At 40.6% G+C, this 12195-nt stretch overlaps 1 protein-coding gene across 8 annotated transcripts in view; it reads right to left on the bottom strand.

The window, feature by feature from the left end:
- Window positions 1–947: 947 nt before the first annotated feature.
- arhgef37 (Rho guanine nucleotide exchange factor (GEF) 37) overlaps window positions 948–12195 on the bottom strand; it is a 163991-nt gene continuing 152743 nt past the window's right edge. For 7 of the 8 annotated variants that reach the window (XM_078231085.1, XM_078231082.1, XM_078231087.1 and 4 more), the window contains 2 exons: window positions 10251–10429; window positions 948–8151 (listed from right to left, as the gene is read on the bottom strand). In XM_078231085.1, the coding sequence (XP_078087211.1) occupies window positions 7945–8151; window positions 10251–10429 (386 nt within the window). In that variant the 3' untranslated portion in view covers window positions 948–7944. The remainder of the gene's footprint in view (window positions 8152–10250; window positions 10430–12195) is intronic. The other variant, XM_078231088.1, reaches the window with a different exon arrangement.

Genomic DNA, 12195 nt, shown 5'->3' with positions numbered 1-12195 from the left:
TTTACAGCATGGAAACAGGCCCTTCGGCCCAACTTGTCCATGCCGCCCTTTTTTTTTAAAACCCTAAGCTAATCCCAATTGCCCGCATTTGGCCCATATCCCTCTATACCCATCGTACCCATGTAACTAGCTAAATGCTTTTTAAAAGATAAAATTGTACCCACCTCTACTACTACCTCTGGCAGCTTGTTCCAGACACTCACCACCCTCTGTGTGAAAAAATTACCCCTCTGGACACTTTTGTATCTCTCCCCTCTCAACTTAAACCTATGCCCTCTAGTTTTAGACTCCCCTACCTTTGGGAAAAGATATTGACTATCTACCTTGTCTATGCCCCTCATTATTTTATAGACCTCTATAAGGTCACCCCTCAGCCTCCTACGCTCCAGAGAAAAAAGTCCCAATCTATTCAGCCTCTCCTTCTAACTCAATCCACCAAGTCCCGGTAGCATCCTAGTAAATCTTTTCTGCACTCTTTCTAGTTTAATAATATCCTTTCTGTAATAGGGTCACCAGAATTGCACACAGTATTCCAAGTGTGGACTTACCAATGTCTTGTACAACTTCAACAAGACGTCCCAACTCCTGTATTCAATGTTCTGACCGATGAAACCAAGCATGCCGAATGCCTTCTTCACCACTCTGTCCACCTGTGACTCCATTTTCAAGGAGCTATGAACATGTACGCCTAGATCTCTTTGTTCTGTCACTCTCCCCAACGCCCTACCATTAGCTGAGAAAGTCCTGCCCTGGTTCAATCTACCAAAATGCATCATCTCACATTTATCTAAATTAAACTCCAATTGCCATTCGTCAGCCCACTGGCCCAATTGATCAAGATCCCGATGCAATTGAAGGTCATAGGGAGAGAAGATGGGGTGGGGGTTTCAGGAGGGGTTACTCTCTCCCTTGATCAAATGACATCCTCACTTCAGACTTGCCTTAGGGGTGGGGCATTAATTTCTACACCTGATCTCTGCTTGCTGGGGCAATGTCTTGTAGGGCTTGAATAGATAACCTGGCAATACAGAGGCTACCACTGAACCAAGACTCACTATTGTGTTAGTGATTAAGACAGTGCAAATACATCTCCAGCAATGTGTTTAGTGCTTCAGATTTTTAGGTCTTACAATAAAATGTGTTGCAAAACATCATTATGATCTTCCCTAAAGAAACAAGAAACCTGATGCCACTGTTACACTCAAGTACCAAATTAAAACTGGTACTCGACTTGTGCTAGCAGACATGAATTATATGACCAGCTCAATATATCTATCCAGGCAAAACAGAGTTCTCTTTGTTTTCTTGCCAGAATTTGGTTTGGCCAATTTTACTCCCACGCTACACTTGACACTATCAGTAGAAAGCAAAAAATCACATCAATACGAAATGTCTAGTCTAGCCAACCTGCATCATACAAGTCAAAATATATTCCTCAAGTGTTAAGTGCGTTGATGCATCTCACTTTAGTTTTTGTGGCAGTGAAAATGATTTGGTAAGGGTTTTCATTGTATATCTGTCTCATTGTATTCATCATATATCTGCTTCATGGAAATAAGCCTTTGGGAGCCAAGAAGAACTTTGGAATGGGTCCAGAAAATTCAAATGACTACTTTAAGGGACAGTGTAAAATATACCTGTGAAGTGTTTCTTCTGTTGTGTTTCAACTACAGAAGAGAATGTTCCCCTTTACTTTCAAGTATAAATTGCCTTCCAAAAATAGTGTTTTGTCAGTCGTGCTTTTAGTCTGTTTGTTACAGTCAAAGCCTTAAGACAGAAAATCATTTCAGTTATCCTCTGGAAGTTGGATATTTTTAAGTTATCTGTCTCTACAGGGATCATAACAACATGGGTGGATTATGTCATATGATCGACAACACTTTTCAGTGTTCTAGAATATTTTAATATTAACATGAACAGAGACCTTGCAGTCATTTTCACAACTGGGGAATTATACATAAAAATAGCCCCATAAATCCATGTAACATCTTGTGTTTCCTATTCTCTTATGTTATATTTTTGGAATGGCAAATAGAATACACAATTTGACATTTTAATACAATATTCATTATGCAAGAGCTATTTTTACATAAAATGGCAGCAAAAAGTAATCCAACTAAAAATTTGTCATGAGCATTTCTTAATTTTCAAATATTCTCAATTTTTAAAGTGAGATATAGTGGAATGATTTAACACCTTTTATTTGAAACCTGATTTGGACTATGACAACAAATGGAAATAGACCTGTCAACATTCAGAATTCTTTGTGGATAATTTTATGCTTTGTTCAAAACGCATTTGAGATTTCAGTTATGAGGCATATCAAAGTGAAGTGCGACTCATAATCGATGATGTTGTCAATTATGTCACATTTTAATAATGATGTGAAATTATTTGCAGGATAGTATTGATGCAACAGATGCTGTCAAATACCTTTGTCATCTAACGTGTTCTTTTAAGTTCTTATTGTACTGAAACCAATTGTTGTTAAAGTGATCATGTAGGAATCTGACCAGCTCCTAAAGTAAGATAATTGTAATGAGAAATACTGTAGCAATATTAAAGAGTTTTCTCAACCAGCATTGCAATTGCAATTCACATTGTAATTAATCTACAACAAATAGTTACATCAATTTATTGCAAAACATGATTACTGATTCATTAATAATCACAAAATATTACTGTTGTGCACTTCAAACAACAAGGATACTGTGTATATGAATATAATTTGTAAAATATATTATTTTGGGCAAGTCACTACACATTTAATAAAACTACATATTATTTTGGACAAGTTAATACACATTCAATACAAGAAAACTTATTATTTGAAACCAGAAAATAAAAATCACATTTTTTACCTCTAGGTAATTTTCCAGTGAAGATTCCTAATAATTATAGTAATAAATATGACAGTCACATTTATGATAAATGTATTTTTAGAAAATAAGCAAAGCCAAAATGATCAAGAGGAAATGCTTAGTGAAGGTAGGGGTGATTTGAACAAAAGTAAGTTGAGAAAGAAGTTTGTAGGAATGTTGCACAATAGGTTTAAAGGTAGGATTAGCACACAGGTCAGGTTAATGATTTTAGCACGACATGCCATTCGCGCAGAACCGATGCAAAATGCATTGGATTGTTTGCATTTGATTAGTCATAGTGAGTTAAGGTCTTTCCAAGAAAACTACAAATCAATAACTGTGTTCCAACGAATTAGATGGAAATTGTTAAAATGGTGTATTGAATTTAATTGCCATGTCATTGCAGCCCCAACCACTGGCTGTGAAGCTGGGACATCTCCACTGTGGCCATTTTCAGAAGCCTTGACAAGATTGCATGGCATCAGACTATTAAGATTATGAGATCATAAGAAATATGAGCAGGACTAAGCCATTTGGCTCCCTGAGCCAGCTCTGCCATTCAATCAGATCATGACTGGTCTGACTGTGGCCTTAACTCCATTTCCTGTCTCCCCCACCATTACGCTTGACTCCCTTGTATATCACAAACCTGCCTAACTCAGCCTTGAATATATTCAATGACCCAACTTCCACTGCTCTCCGTGCAGAGAATTCCAAAGGCTAATGATCCTCTGACAGGAGAAATACCTCATCTCATTCTTTTGATCCTTTATTTTTAAATTGCGTCCCCTAGTTCTAGACTCTCCCACAAGGCAAAAAGATCCTCCCAGCATCCACCTTGTCAGCTTCCTCAGAATCACATGTTTCAATAAGATCACCTTTCATTCTTCTAAACTCCAATGAGTATTGGCCTAACCTGCTTTCCTCAGAAGACAATGCCATCATCCCCGGAATCAGCTTAGTGGACATTCTCTAAACTGCTTTAATGCCGGTATATCACTCCTTCCCAAAACCTTTCACAGTATTTTAGGTATGGTCTTACCAACATACTGTACTGTTGTAGTAAGACTGTCCCATTTTTATGATCCACCCCCTCCCCTCCCCTTGCAATAACACTCCTTTTACCTGCCTAATTACTTGCTGTACCTGCTTGCTGCCTGTTAACTACTGCTTCCTGTCAGGACTTACGTGCCTTCCATGGCGAAGAGCCTGGCACCATGAACTCCCAACCAACGAGAGGGTTGTCAGTTCTTCAGACCCAGCAGTGCTGCTCTGAGTGATGGCCACTGCTGGGTTTCTGGAAGCCTGAGGCAAGAGCTATGGAGGAGGCCCCAGAATTAAAGCAAGTGGGGGTCAGCTCCCCTGGGCCTTTCAGGCAAGCCCTGGTGAGAAGAGGGTCGTTAAGTGAGAGAAGAAGGTGAGAGCAGAGGGTTCTTTCAGTAGGGATGGCCCTCCACTGGCCACAGGATTGTCTGATAGGAGCCCCCTTCCACCTCACACCAACCTCTAAAGCCTGTAGGAAGATTGCCAGCTTTCACTGTCTGATTCCCTAAGAGTCTTCCCACCACACCACCCCTCCAACCCACCCTCCAGCAATGTGATTAGGCTCTTAATTGGCCTCAATTTTTCTCACAATCAGGAGGAGGCAGAAAGACTATAGGTGCTCCACTTCCTGCCTTCTCTCCCAATGTTACAGACCCGCCCGACTAATCCCCACCCGCTCCAGTGTGTGTGGAATTTAATTTGACCTGCTGTATCTGTGCAGTGCTAATTATAAGACATGGGTTTCTCCATTTTTAAAAAATGTTAATACTTTGTAAAAGTTAATTCTTCACAATATGCATCCTTCATAGCAGCATAATATGATACACAGAAAAACTTCTAATTCACCATACAATACAATGTTACAGTTCATTATTGTTAGTAAATTGCTGTTGAGTTTATCATGTCTGCTTGTTCCAACCCTAGTTAGGTTTTAACACTTAAAAATAATTATATGCGAAGTCAGAGAGGCATGTACATAGAAATGGAGCATTTTAACCTACTGATTCACTTCATGTCTGAATTCTAATCCATGCTCACAATGAAGTATCTGACTTCAAATGTTAATGTATAAAACGCACCAATGTCAGTTAGTGAACAAGTTAAATAGAATCATAGAACCTCTACAATGCAAAAGGAGCCCATTCGGCTCATCGAGCCTGCATTGACAACAATCCCACCCAGGCCCTATTCCTGTAACCCCACGTAACCACCCTGCTAATTCCCATGACACTAAGCATCAATTTAGCACGGCCAATTAACCTAACCCGTCCATATTTGGAGTGTGGGAGGAAACCCACACAGACATGGGGAGAGTGTGAAAACTCCACACAGTTACCCAAGGCTGGAATTGAGCCCGAGTCCCTGGCGCTGTGAGGCAGCAGTGTTAACCACTGTGCCACCATGCCATCCAAATAAAATGGAAAACTCACACTATATTATTTTAAATGATAAATTATTATTATTACTGTATCCTTTATAGTGCAGGGCTTATTTTTCTCTACATGGCATACTATTGGCTTTGAGTAAACTATCCAAAAAAAATTATACCAAGAGACTTTTGGGTTCTACCCATCTCTATGCAGCAAATTTATCTTTAAGACCAAACTGAAATCACCTGAATAAGGTGGCAGATTTAAGCATCAGAAAGAAGGGTTGGATTTTACATTTCCAAATTGGGCACACTACCACCCGCTCCCCCACACTGATGAAACATTTGGCTCAATGACATTGAGGTCAGCAATGTGACATTATGACACCATTATTACAAATGATGGGTGGCAAGCAGTCTTGAAAATCAGCAATCCGCAAACCATTTTGAAATCAATAATTAACAAGCTATCATGTTTATTAACACCCCAGCTGACCGCAGTTTTTTGTTGTTTGCTGCATTTTTGGATACAGACGTGATATGATTTGGGAGTGTTTCACCGCAGCTATGACAAGGCGACACAAGGGCAGAGAAATAGGCGTGATGCAAGGTTCATGGTTGAACTCACCAGCAGAATTTGCTGGGGAAGTGGCGGTTTCTGCACTTTTTTAAAAAGTAATTTTTAAACCATTTTTGAGACTTCAATAAAAAATAAACACTGATTCTGAAAGCAGGGGGCCTTTCCATTTCCAGCAGTGACCAACTTGATGTTCACAGAGTCTCGTTTGAGACAGGACAGAAAAATAAATACATGTTTATTATCACCTGGACTGCTCTGTAAAAGTTATCATTTATTTTATTATTTTTTAAATGGACAAGGCTTTTCATGACTAGCCATGGCTCACAGCAGAGGAATTTCAGATAATCAGAGTCTCACTGCGGAATCTTCCCGACCTGCCCGCCACGGGAATTGCAGCAGACAGGACACGGAACATGCAGAGGTCCATTGACTTCGGATGGGATTTTCCAGTTTTGGGGTGAGCATGGCCGGAAAATCCTGCCTTCAATGTCTGCAAGGAGATGCTAATGCCTCCTGTGACTGCAGACCATCGAAGTCCAGAAAAAATAATCAACTCTTTTAAAAAATTTCTAAGGCAGAGCTCCAGCTCCGGCGATGGTATGTCTGCCCCAGCCAACTATGGACAAAGGCAGCTATTTGTGACTTAATGGCCCATCCAATATCTGTTCCCAAGCAATGGGTTTTAACCCCATAAGTTACCCAAAACAATGCTGTCACATGACTGTTTAATGAGCTGTCTGATTTCCTTTCATTAATGAGCTATTGGAAGTTATCCTCAGTTACTGTTTGACCTCCAAAGAGAATGGGGCTCCAGGCAGCAGGCAGCGCTATCTTCCATCTTACCCTTGAACAGGTAGCAGCACCAAGAGCTCCATCCAGGTACAACCTGCCTGGCACTCATCTACACTGTGAACTACAGGAACATTGGAACTGGTGCCTTCAAAACTACCTCAACTCTATGTGCCTTCTGGCATAATGGAAGTCTTACTTCTGGAAAAACAGATCACCCTGCGAAATACCCTTGGAAGAAACCCTCTATTAGATTTTTGATTCTGGATTCTGGACTCACGTACAACCATAACTTGTATTTTATTGTGTCCTGGCACTATACCCCCATCTTTCCTTAATCCCTCTTTTACTGAATGAGTGCAAAAAGAGACTGATGTTGTAAAACCCCTTTCTCGCATTTTGTGTGTGTGAAATAAATCAACCCTTTAATTTTATCTTATCTTGAGTTTACTGTGCAAGTTACTCATAAAGGATTGGAACACTCCAAATTTAAGTGTTGGCGAAAATATGCCACCATTTATAAAGAGGGAAATCAGAAATACCTGTCTGTTTACAGATGGGTAGTGAGAGGCGTAATCAGGGCTGTTTAAATTAACCCCCCTCCTGTCTGTAACGGCAGCACTACTCCCCTGCAACATGATTGTCCGGTCTACAAGGCCTACTGGTCACAGAGTTCCCCTTTGTTTCTCTAATTGGCCTTCTTCCCACCAGACAGTCAGTAAATGGCCATCTGTAACTTGGTTTGCTGAGTTAAGATGGCAGGAGTGAGCAAACCATTTGGTTTTCGATCTAACTCACTTACTCTGCCGGGAAATGTAAAATCTAACCTGAGGTGAAGTTAATACTTCAGTCCCTAGACTAAGTTGAAACGAAATGTCCGGATAACTTGATGGATAATGGAGAATAGCTTACTTAAAGACCGAAAATGTCCCTGTTCTTTACTAATTCCGAATTCTTTCTCTGCAATAATATCTCTTTACAAGCTACAAAAGTGCATGAGTGAAGTTCAGTGATTCACAGCTGAGAGAACTATAATTGGCACTCCCATGTTAGGGCACCTCTTAAAATCCGAATACTGACAGAAAATTCATTAAAAAACCATTCTGATAATGCTGGTTTTCATTATACTCAAAAAATCTAACAAAGCTCATACTTTAAGATAAACATGCAGATGATTCTAGTATGCAATATTAATGTCTCACAATTCTTCATATTACTTTGCCATTGCAAATTTTATATGCAACAACGTTTAGTGCAACCTTTTAAAGTCTTTCTCAATACGGGAATGTTATTGGTAAATATTATGGCCCAAAGGATTTCCTCCCTCCAGTGCAAGGCACTTTCGCCAAATAATTTGAAGGCACATATCCCCTTTGCCCATTCACTTCGACAAGGTACCACTCGTTGCTTCCTTTCTTATCATGAGGTTCCAGTATAGTTACAGCTTGTCCAGGTTGTAAACTGGCTTCATGAGGTCCTCTCGCTGTAAATTGGTATGCTGCGACAACCTGCGCACATTAAAAAATGACACATAAACAACATGGTCTTAGATGCTTGCTTCACGTTACAGTAATCACAGAATTAGAGCTCAGAGATTCTTAAATTCATTGTCAGTTAAGTATAATGAGGAATTGCATTAATTCTCACTTATTCAGTTAGAAGCCTTCATCATAAATAAAATAAATTACATTAGGGAAAAGATTCTGCATGCTAACAAAATCATTTCTAAAGTCAATTTCTAAAGAATGCAGAGAGAAAACCTTTCTTTGTGCTATTTCCACTGATGGTCTTATCTCAGCACTTGGCTCTGTTGTAGCTTAGCTTTACGTTATCCACACAGAAGCAATTGCTCCGTTATATTTTATGTGGAGCTGCATTTTATTCCCCTCCACTTTCAGAGCCCTCTTTCTTCTTTCAATTGGGAGAGGTGTAGTATATGCTACTGCTGACCCATAGCTGAAGGGATAAGAAAGAGTTGGTTACGTTAGAATGAGATCAATGGATTATCTATTCCTCCGTGAGACTGAGTGTGCCATCTCCTCTCAGTGCGTTTTTTAAATTCATTCCTGGGATGTAAGCTTCCATGGTAAGGCCTGCATTTATTGTCCATCCCTAACTGCTCTTTAGGAATTGCAAAACACAAAGGATATTCACAGTAATATAAGCTGTCAGTCAAGTTTACAATGAAAAGATAGGAAGAGACCACTCATAGAATCATAGAATCCCTACAGTGCAGAAGGAGACCATTCAGCCCATCGAGCCTGCTTCGACAACAATTCCCCCCCCCCCTCCCCTCAAGCTCTATCCCCATAACCTCACATATTTACCCTGCTAACCCCCTGATGGGTTTCCTCCGGGTGCTCCGGTTTCCTCCCACAGTCCAAAGATGTGCGGGTTAGGTTGATTGGCCAGGTTAAAAATTGCCCCTTAGAGTCCTGAGATGCGTAGGTTAGAGGGATTAGCAGGTAAATATGTGGGGGTAGGGCCTGGGTGGGATTGTGGTCGGTGCAGACTCGATGGGCCGAATGGCCTCCTTCTGCACTGTAGGGTTTCTATGATTCTATGATTCTATAATGGTCAATTTAGCATGGCCAATTAACCTAACCCACACATCTTTGCACTGTGGGAGGAAACTGGAGCATTTGGAGGAAACACATGCAGACATAGGGAGAATGTACAAACTCCACACAGACAGACACCCGAGGCTGGAATTGAACCTGGGTCCCAGATGCTGTGAGGCAGCAGTGCTAACCACTGTGCCACCGTGCTGTCCAACACTGAATTATTGAATGTATTACTATAAGTCTCTTTTTGTAACTTCACTAATTCTATATCAATATTTTTAAAAAGGCAGAAATCCAAAAACCAATTCGAAGAAAATTTCAAAATATATTTGCAAATAACTATTGGACCTTAACTAGTTTGGATTGTGTTATATTTTGGATATCAAGTTACTGTACTATTGTATAAATTTTACAGTGTGTTTCATAGTCCCATAGCATTGTATGAGCTCTTTGGCCAACTTATCTAGTCACATTTCTGGGAGAAAAGGAGGAAAAAAAAGACTCGTATTCATATAGTGCTTTCCATGACCACTGGATGTCTCAAACCACTTTGCAGCCAATTAAGTAGTTTTGAAGTGTAGACAATGCGGTGGTGTAGGAAACACAGCAGTCAAGTTGCAGACAACAAACTCCCACAAACAGCAATGTGATAATGATCACATAATCTGGTTTGGTGATGTTGGTTAAGGGATAAATATGAGTCAGGACACCAAGGAGAACTCCCTTGCTCTTCTTTGAAATAATGCCAAGGGACCTTTTATTTCTACCCGAGGAGGCAGATGGGTCATCGGTTCCGCATTTCAACTGAAAGTCTGCACCTCTGACAGTGCAATATTTCTTCAGGTTTTCCAGGTTCAAGCCCGAGAATGGGACTCAAGAGTGAGGGTGCTACCAACTGTGTCAAGGCTGACACACACAAAACTGGTCAAATTAATCTTCCAATTTTTGCTTTCCTTTGGCACATTAAGAAATATGACAAACTGAATTTTAGAACAATGCCATTATAATCAACATTTAAACTTTCTAATTGAAATGTCCCTTACTTGATACTGCATTGGTATTGATGGTAGGGGTCTTTCAGGTGAAAGAGAATATTTTCTTCTGCTAATTGCTCCATCTACAACATTACCAAGAGATGAACTCTGCGATAGCGGAAAGTTATTTAGTTGTTTTGCAGGCTGATGTGGACTCAATTTTCCAGCAGGGACAAATCCTCTGTGACCTTTTTAGAGAAAATAAAATTATATAATTTGAAGAGCAGTGGTTACAAGCACAAGTTTGTTTGCTAAAACCGAAACCATTCAGAATTGCTTAGGCTAAAAAGTCAGCCACTGTGTTTACTGTTTCATTGGCATAATAATGCTACTAAACATGCTAAAATGATATTATTGTAAACTGGGTCATAGTGGTTTTCTACTGGTGACCAGGAACGAGTTTAACATTGCCTTGAAACTTTGATGGAACTACTGACATAACTCACAACAGTAAGCTAATGTGCATCAATCTTGCCTTGCATACAATGCTAAATCCTTCCTTCAGGAAGAACAGACATGGGAAAGTGATTTTTAATTGTTTCACTGCTTTCTTTTACTCTTTTCCCTCACCCATAAAGTATTTCAATTAAAGGGGTTTCCTTTACTGCTTGATTGCTTTAATATTTTGTTTTGTCATAATTTTACTTGAAGAACTAGTTTCCCTTGGCATTGATCATGGGTTTTCTAAGATGTGGAGCATAGTTGTGTCATTTAAAGCTAACTCGGTCTGGCCTAAATGCCAAATCCTGTCACCTATTACAAACTGTGTAGTTGAAAGTTATTCTGATTGGCAACTGCTTCATAGAATCCCTACAAAACCCCTACAGTGCAAAAAGAGGCCATTCAGCCCATCGAGTCTGCACCGACCACAATCCCACCAGGTCCTGTTTCCACAACCTCACATATTTACCCTGCTAATCCCCCTGACACGAGGGTCAATTTAGCATGGCCAATCAAACTAACCCGCACATATTTGGACTGTGGGAGGAAACCGGAGCACCGGAGGAAGCCCACACAGAGATGGGGAGAATGTGCAAACTCCACACAGACAGTGACCCGAAGCCGGAATTGAACGCAGTCCCTGGTGTTGTGAGGCACAGTAAGAAGCCTCACAACACCAGGTTAATGTCCAACAGGTTTATTTGGCACTAGCCTTCGGAGTCTCAGGTTGTGAGGCAGCAGTGCTAACCACTGCTTGATGCATGTCCATAGGAAAAGATCTTTAATTTTTGTTTGATAAGACCTGTGCCACCTGAAATTATTGCCAAGTTTTAGAAAAAAATGCTTTATGCATTGTGTGCTTTCTCAGGCACATAGCCACAGAGCCATACAGCACAGAAGCAGGCCCTATAGCCCTCCATGACTATGCCAAATGTCAAATACCAGTCTATACTAATCCATTTATCGGCATTTGGACCATAGCCTACTTGGCAATTTAAGTGCTCGTCCAGATGCTTCATAAATGTTGCGAGAGTACCTGCCTCCACCACCCTCTCAGGCAGTGTTCCATATTTCCACCACCCTCTGGGTGAAATATTTTTTCCTCAGATCCCCTCTAAGCCACCTATTCCTTCCCTTAAACCTGTGGTTTTTTACATCTCTGCCATGGGGAAATTATTCCTACATTCTACCCTATCTTTGCCTCTTATAATATTGTATACCTCTATTTGATCCCCCACTCAGCCTCCTCTGCTCCAGGGAAAACAAACCCAGCCTATCCAATCTCTCCTCATAGCTGAAATTTTCCATCCCAGGCAACATCCTGGTGAATCTCCTCTGCCTCCTCTCCAGTGCAGTCATGTCCTTCCGATAGTGTGGTGACCAGAATTGCACACAATACTCCATTGTGGCCTCACCAACGTTTTGTACATTTGTACCAAGACCTCGCCGGTCTGATATTCTATGCACCAGCCTATCCACGTCAGCATTTCGTTCCAGTCCAAAGTTGCTGCCA

Source organism: Mustelus asterias, chromosome 16, assembly GCF_964213995.1.
Source record: "Mustelus asterias chromosome 16, sMusAst1.hap1.1, whole genome shotgun sequence".
In the NCBI taxonomy this organism is placed as follows: Eukaryota; Metazoa; Chordata; class Chondrichthyes; order Carcharhiniformes; family Triakidae; genus Mustelus; species Mustelus asterias.
Note: the sequence above shows the minus strand (reverse complement) of the source record. Positions and strands in the feature narration are given on the sequence as shown.